An 8,155-nucleotide genomic window follows, 5' to 3' on the forward strand; every position below is an offset into this window, starting at 1 on the left:
GGGAAGACGCAGGAGAACTTACTTGGGCACGGGGTGCGGGAAAACGGGTTTTATATAAACCAGCCAAAAAAGTTTGGATCAGGAACGGGTCTTTTTTTGCTTTAGGTCAATGGGCATGACGGACGGCGTTGGAACTGCGTCGAGTTAGTTTCTTCCCCTTTTCGTCTCTATTCGTCGTCTTGCCCAAATGTTGTGTGTATGGGGTTGATTGCTGTGTTTCTTCATTCCTTCTTTTCTTGCTGTTCCTTCTCATTCCCTTTTCCCTTGAGTGTTTAGATTCCCAAGTTGTCGGAGCAGGACACTTTTTTTGTGTTTTTTTTATAGCTAGAGCCATCAGGTACATACCTACTTAAGCATACGGTACTAAGTATTTCAATTAATGTTGGATGGGTAATTGCTGCCGCAGCGACTTTGCCTTGAGGATTTATCAAGTTGATTCACAGGTACTAAAGTACAAAGGTACTTCTTGACGACCTCGTGCTAAGGCACTTACTCAGGTACCTCCTACCTGGTTGTGAGAGGGAAGGTGCAGCCGACTTCCAAGCGAGGCTCTTATGAAATGGGAATGCCGTCCTCTTTCTTTCTCTTTTCTCCCATTTTCTAATTCGTGGCATCATTGCTCGGGATTGTGATTTTCTCGATACTGCAGTTCAACTTGTGCCTTTACGACTTTATTTCTCTTCTTCAGGTTCTCGGCGGCTTTTCTCTCGTTGGACGTGTCAACATGGCTTCTGACGATCTTGTTACCGCTGGCAGGATTAGGAAGGCTCGCTCATTCATCGGTGGGTAACTCATCCTCTTGATTTCAATCAACACAGTCTGCATTGTCTTCTAACGAGGCTGTGGATGCAGAATTCGCAGCCACGCTTCAGTCCAGGCTCTCCGGACCTCTCGATGCGAGAACAGTCGATCTTCTCCTCGCGGACACTAGCCATCATGTTCAGCTGGTTCACAATGCCGCGCCGCTAGGCTCAACGGGCCCCTTGGCGCAGAAATTAGCCAAGGATGTCGAACGACAGGGACGAGACCTGTGGAATCTCTGTGTGAGCTTGAGGAGAGAACGAGACGCATCCGTTCCTATGGAGAAGGCCAAATTGCTCCTTAAAGCACGATCGCTTGCGTTTTATATGCTGGAGCTGGGTCGAAGTGCGGGCAGAGCCAAGAAAGATGAGGGGACCGAGATTGCATACTTAATGAGCCTGGCGTTGACGCTTGGCAAGCTTTGCGTAGGGGAATCCGACTTGGATTCAGCTAGGTTGACGCTGCAGAAAGCTGCGGAACTGATGGAAAGGCTCAAAGCTATTCCGGTTGATGCTTTGGATCTCCGTGAGCAGAGTGAACGGACGAAACTTGACGCAGAATATTTGGCGATGAGAACAGCTCTGGTGAGTATCCTCTTACGGGCTAGCTTAACGAAATTCAATATTCTAACAAGTCGGAGAGTCATGGAAAGAGGATAGGCTTGACGTTGCGGAACACATGTTTGGCAAGATAGACGCCCTTCGACCAACGCTGGACTCCAGCTCCGCTGAGATCATAGCCGACACGTTACAGCATATCGGGTTTGATGTTGCCTCGAAAGGAGATCATGGCATGGCTGTCAAGTGGCTGAAACGCGCCTACGATATCATCAATCATCAGGCGCTAGACCAGCTCTCAACCAAGGGGCTGGAGCTGCGACTAGCCATTTGCCAAGGCCTTGTCCGAGGACTTCTTGATATTGGCTCCGAGGTGTGTGTTCAAGAGGCCAGTAATCTAATCGAATACATTGAGTCCGAGATTGGAGATAAGCCTCTTGTGTTGCACTGGCGCCTTGAACTTTTGCAGAAAGCCCCCGGTGAAGCTTTTGATATCGACGCCTATTCCAGTATTCTGCATCGTATGGTTCGGTCATTTGATTACTCTGACGCCTCTTTTTGCTTTCTTTTGCATCACATCAAAGCTTTGAGAGAAAAGAACCCTCGGTTGGCCCGCGGACTGTTGGATGAACTTTTGTTAAAACACATTATATCGTCAAAGAGGAGCGAATGGATTGGAAAGGCTGTTGTTAGGAGGATCTGGATGACCACCGTTGATGATACAAATTCCATTGAAGCTTTGACAGACCTTCAGAATCTCTTAGATAAGGTTAATGATGCTCTTTCTGAGCCTTTGCCGTCCGATATTGCTGGCGCAGCGCACTCGGTAAGTTGAAGACTGCAGCATTCCTGCATTGGGCCCTTATGTTTATACTAATTGGACAGAAGATTGTATGGAGCAAAATAGACTCCATACTGTTTGACAAAAACTATGCAGTTGCAGAAGCATGGTGCCTAATTGCCCTGCACAGAGTTTTCATGAGCAGTGGTGAAACCAATCATGATAAGTTTAGCAGAAAACTTGTAATTTGTGCTCTGGGAGTCAATGATACCGAAAAAGCTCGACGGGTTTTACACTCCATGTCCGATAATGCTAAAAACCATATTCTTACTAGATACTTGGCGTTCAAAGTATCTCTCATTGACTGGGACCATGATCTTGGGTTCGAGAGCATCAGGCACCTCAGTAAACTTTCAGACAGTTCACAAGGACGTGATGTGCTGTACGCCTGCATTAGAGAAGCACAACAAGTGGGTGACAAACTGTGCACTCTAGCAGCTCTACAGGCAATCATCGATAGTTGGAAGATTGACCAAGCAACTCCTAGCAATCTGACATCAATACTACGGTGCTCGATTCGTCTCATCCATTTGATTGAAGAACAAGCCAATGGGGATGAAGCTGGCTCCCAAAGCATTGCATATGCCGAGGATTTATGTCGGCTATTTGAGAAAGGTACTTACTGCAATGTATCATATGTGTTGATTGCTAATCCCATAGATGTAGCTGCTGAGCAGGCAAGCCGAGATCCCAGAGATGACGAGGGAAATACAGTCTTTACAGTACCTGAGTTGAACTGGTTCCGGAAAAACGCTTACAACATGGGTGTTTCAAAATGCGAAACATGGCAGCTCTCTCATATCATCCGAATATTTACGACGTGTCTAGCCTTTTCGGCTTATTATCCCAAAGATCTGCCTTTATCTGAGGCCACTGAGATAGCCCTGATGGCCTTGCGTTGCCACTTTGTCATTGCTGCAGCGTTGGTGTCGCTCGCGCGGGCAGAGGATAGAGTGGAAGAACAGCTCCAGTATTACCTCCAAGTAAGACATCACACGAGGGAATTCTATGCAACACTAGAGACTACAGTGGATGGAATCCAGGAAGAAAATACTGCCGCAGACTTGAACGTCAAGTTATCAGCATTGTTTGTATTTGACTTTGAGGCAGCCACTGCACTAAAAGATTGGGATGGGTTGAATGAGATTGTACGCAAGGCAAAGACATGTCGTGATGAGGTAATGTATAAGGCGATGGGGGATTGCATATTGAGAAGCAGAGCTCCAGGGAAAGGTCAGGGATATAGATGTCTTTATACCCTTTTCTTGGGAGATGATGCTGACGTTTTCGAACCCTAGCATTATTCTCGACGATGTGCCTCATCATCAATGAGATTTTTGAGCTGGAAGATTTTGACTACGAGAAGCTTGCAAAATATATCCGTTGCATGTTTCAAGCAATTTTGGGGCTGGACGATGCTTCGGCTCTTCAGCTTGTGGATCAAGCATTACAAATAGCCCGCGAAGGAAAGGAGGTAAGCCTGTTACCGCTCTTTTTATACAAAGGGGCATCGCGATGAGTATTGCAGCTACTAATCTTGCTATGATAGACTGGGAATCGGCTGCCGGCTGCGGAATTGGAGTGGCTCGTTGCCACGAGTTTCAATCACGCCATTGACTATTACGCCCGTGGGGAGGAAGAGCCTTGTCACCGCTGGGCACTTAAAGCCATGCATCTGGCTGAGTATATTGATGACGGGGGAGTGTTGCGGGATACACTACATGAGAAATTTGCAAAGTTGCAGTTTGGTGGAAGATCAAAGTGAGGATGTACGGTGTGATTGGGTGCTCTTTTTTTCCCCATCTACAGACGTTATTGTAGTAGTTGAATGCCATCATACGACATGATGATAATATAGGCAATGGAATAAAGGCATAGGTAGAGTTGAAATTATCTTTGCTATCGAAAACAAGCGTCGATGCTATGTAAACCATTATATCGTTTGCGTTCTTCACGTAAGCCTTGATGCAAGGCGCTCGCACTTACACGCTTTCTTTCAGAATGCGACGTCATAAATTGGAAAGAGTAGCGAAGAAGTAACATAGAGAGACGACTCGAAGAAAATTAGAGACAGGAAAAAAAAAAGCAAAAAAAAAAAAAGGCTCTGGTGGTATCTCCTACTCTTGCGTCCGTAATCGACAGCATAAAAGACTCATGCATAAAAGAAGAAAAAGAAGAAGAAGAAAAACAACCACTCAAAAGGAAATTTGGTATATATCTCCAGCTAATCCGTATACAGAGAAGGAAAAAAAAAACAGAAAACAAAGAACCGCTAGTTCCATGGGTATGTGTGAGAGTTGCTTGGTATCAAATGCCGTTATTCGACCACTTTTTTTCCCTTATCCAAACGATGAGAACAATCCAAGGTTCCAAAAAAAGCGAGCCGTCATGCTCCCTTTATTACCCAACAACAAAAATTACAACAGCAAAGAGAGGAATTGGAGAAAGGAAGAGTAAAAATGAGAAAGGAAAATTGACCATTTGAGTCATCCCATATTTCGTGTATCATTTCCGAGTCCCCAATAATAATCTATCTTCGTCGTCGTCGTCATCATATAATATTTGCAATGCTCAATCTATCTCTACCAGCGGGGCTAGCAGCGGGTCTCGGCGGTTCGGCGCCGTATTTTGGAACTTCCGACGTGTATCGAGGGGCGTCTGAGAGTCGCTGAATGCTCGGTATGCCCGGAGTCGGGGATTCCCTCTTCACCTGAGGTGGGGGGAGGGTTGTCCAGTTATTCATCGCATGAGTCGATCCTAGCCCTCGAACTGCTGTTTCCAGTTGAGCCCATCCACCCCACTCTCTTCGTTCATCTTCACTTAGGCCAGTTCTCATTGCTGAGTTGAAAAGCGCATGCCCAAGCCCGCCGGATGGCACAGCGGCATCTGTCTTGGGGGGCAGGTAATCACGATCATGTCCCTCGGTCCAGACCCAAGACCTCGATGGTGAAGCATGGAGGTCGGATGAGACGTAAGCTAAAAGCTCCTCGTCTCTAGCTAATGAAACCAAAAGGGTGGAAGGATCCACGGGTGACCGCGCAGTTGAGAAGGCATGAGGCGAAGTCGTTCTAGCTATGCGGCTTGAATATTCAGCTCGCTTCACACTCAATGTAGAAGTGAAGAAGGAGAGATATCTCCCGCAAGCGGTAGCTATATCGCGCCGAGCATCTATTGCCGCTAGAGCTCGAATGCATGTAATGGCATGATCCAAATATCCCGTCAGGAGCAGGAATAGAGTAGAACGGAAAATATGGGCTGCCAAAAGAGAGGTAGCGCCATCAGCTGGAGAGCTCGTTCGGTTAAGCAACGAAGCCGTCTCTATAGAAATATGCATGCAGCTCTCAATGGCAGCGAGGCGGGTATCGACGTCACAGCCGGGGTTCAAATTATGACGGTGGAGAATCAGCCGGGCATGGAATAAATAGGTGAGAGGCGCCAAGAAGTGAGGCGCAAGAGCCACAGTGCTCGTAGGATCACAAGCTGGAGGGAAAGTGTTGAGGCACTTCTTGAAATGAGCGTCGAAATTGGCAAGCTGCGTCGGCAGTATCGCGGAAGATTCCATTGTCTTCAAAATCGAAGTGTAAGACCTGACGACGTGGATAACGGCCAAGAGAGAGTGGGTCAGTGGCTCAGCTCCTTCAGGAACTCTCATGCCATCATCTCGAATGTATTGGTCGTCTACGGCGGCTGGCAAAGCAACGCTGCAGTCTGCATCGTCAATGAGGAACGGATGGCCCATCTCGGTGGCCATGACCCTGTCGAGGATATAAATAGCCCACCAGGTCCTGCGGCGCATTTCACCTTCGACTACGGGCCATGTTTCCGTGTCTAGGTAGAGGCCCAGGTCCTGCCCAACACGCACGGCATTGCCCAAAAAGCTCCATGCTGCTGATTTCAGATTCATCTCATTCAGACAAATGGTAATGAGGATAAGAGCTCTCGCGTCGTCGAGAGTATGATGGTTACACCAGGGATCCATGGCCTTTCGCGCTGACTCTAGCAGCTCGGCAGGTCGGAAATAGGTGGCGGCTGTTGCAGGGACTTCGGCAGTAAACAGGCTACCGGTTGCCAAAACAGCAAAGAACAAACACAAGAACGCCGGCTGTATACGGGGCGGGCTTGGTCGGTACAAGTCATCAACCATGGCTTTGAAAGTCGGCAAATGAATGATGGGAAACATTGTGTGCGCGGAAGCATAGTAGGTGCTTAGCAGCTGGTCTACCACCTGGCGTGAGGGCAACTCAGGCACAGGTGCATCAAAAATGGCCGGCGCTGGCAACCGGTGCTGCGCCGGAGGCTTCCATATGCCCTTTGAAAAGGTTCGTAGGTTCGTCCTTGCCAGGGCGAGATCGGGAACTGGCTGCGGTCTCTTGCGTGGTCTGCTCTCGGACTCGATGGGCGGTGGTAACTGAGAGGATGCTCGCTCTCTAGATTCGACGTCAATGTCCATGGAGCCATCTCTCTCCTGCAGCATTCGGCGCAGATTGTTGTTGTCACGCTTGACCTTTTCAATCTGCTTCTCCAGGTCCTGCACCTGCTTGATGGAGGACATCCTTCGATTCGTTTCCTTTGTGAACTGACATTTCACGTTTCGACTGGAGCATTCGGAACAACTGGTAGTCTCCGTCGCATCGCACTTGACTTTCCTCTCCCGGCATGCGTCGCAGCTGGGATCTTTGCGTCGTTGGCGGTAGGCCCTCTTTTGTCCTTGCGCGCCGGGAGTTCCCGACAGTTGGGAGCCACCAGGGCCTTGACTGCTTACCAGAGAGTCGGTGGAAGCAACAGACTCGCGGCCCATGATGGAGGTTGGTGGCATGGGCGTATAAGGCGGAAAGCCCTGGTTCACGGGGGGCAGCGTAGGCATACCGAGCGGTTGAGGTGGCGTCGGGTTTGGTCTTCCTGTCGCATTCAGCATGCTCCCAAGGTACCGCGACGGAGGCCGAGGCGACGTTGCGGACGAGACCGATGACGAATCGTACGACCTGGTGGAGGGATTGGGAGATCGCGGATACGGGTTGTGTGACGTTTCTGCCATGGCTTTGGTGTAGTTCGACGAAGTACACTAATCACCAGCCTGCAGCGTCAACAGTTGTGTCGTTGCTGATTCACCGACGTAGAGTCAAGTTGGGTGTTGTGTTAGGCAGTTGAGTGACCCAACCGATCGGAGTCTCGGCACTAACGGGATGGACTCGCGGCTTTGGATGCCGCGTTCGAGAGTATCTGTATTACGCCAACCTTGGACTCCTTCTGGAACCAATGGATCTGCTCTACCGGTTGCGCCGAGTTTGGGGGGGAGAAAAGGAGACGGGAAAGCTGGAGGAGGTGGAGGGAAAAAGAAAAGAAGGCTAGGGAAAGAACAAGCCGGTGCCTTTTGGGGAGAGAAGCCAACAACGCCTGCCTCTACACAAGGAGTGCGCCTTGGTCGGCTCTGGTCTCGTGTCGTGTCGTGATACGGGACCCCCAAATCAGATCTATATCCAAGTTCAGTTGCGGCGCTGCAGTCGAAGCATCCGGCTCGGAAAACCCACAGCAGCCCTCCCGTTTAGTGACGCTGTCGCTGGGATCGCAAGCCGGCATCTGGCATGTGCCAATTGGGGTCACGATAGTGATTACGCGGTCTGCGCTCGAGCAAGTGAAACAAGCGGTACTGAGCCGAGCGCCCGAGGCCAAGCAGCGCGATGCTAGAGGTGACGATGGCGTCTGCAGTCGAGAGCCCAAGTGCAAGTCTGGCGGTTTTAAGGTCAAGTCTGTTGCCTGCGACGGCGGCTCTGAGTGTGAGTGTGATTGCGAATGCCGAGATGCAAGCAATACCGCACGAGGGAAAGCCCGTCTGGTATGTGAAGTGCGAGTAGAAACAAGGCGGAGGGGTGTGAAGGAGGCGGCGACTCGATGCAGGTATATCGGCCCCAAGCGGGTTACAACAGCCATGTGTCTGTATCAGTCAATGTGCTCATCC

At 49.6% G+C, this 8,155-nt stretch overlaps 2 protein-coding genes across 2 annotated transcripts; one reads left to right on the forward strand and one right to left on the reverse strand.

Moving 5' to 3' along the window:
• Positions 1–848: 848 nt before the first annotated feature.
• Positions 849–3,964, forward strand: TRIVIDRAFT_40031 (uncharacterized protein; the record flags this gene model as incomplete). The annotated part of the gene is made up of 7 exons (XM_014094763.1): positions 849–1,385; positions 1,444–2,156; positions 2,474–2,814; positions 2,866–2,964; positions 3,082–3,432; positions 3,498–3,673; positions 3,749–3,964. Coding segments are annotated over 7 exons (2,433 nt in total), but the record flags the coding sequence as incomplete, so codon positions are not given.
• A 786-nt stretch (positions 3,965–4,750) lies between these two features.
• TRIVIDRAFT_65142 (uncharacterized protein) lies at positions 4,751–7,234 on the reverse strand (the record flags this gene model as incomplete). Its single annotated transcript, XM_014094764.1, has 1 exon — positions 4,751–7,234. The coding sequence occupies one exon, from the start codon at positions 7,232–7,234 to the stop codon at positions 4,751–4,753; it is 2,484 nt and encodes an 827-aa protein (XP_013950239.1).
• Between the last annotated feature and the right edge of the window lie 921 nt (positions 7,235–8,155).

Source organism: Trichoderma virens, assembly GCF_000170995.1.
Source record: "Trichoderma virens Gv29-8 chromosome Unknown TRIVIscaffold_91, whole genome shotgun sequence".
In the NCBI taxonomy this organism is placed as follows: domain Eukaryota; kingdom Fungi; phylum Ascomycota; class Sordariomycetes; order Hypocreales; family Hypocreaceae; genus Trichoderma; species Trichoderma virens.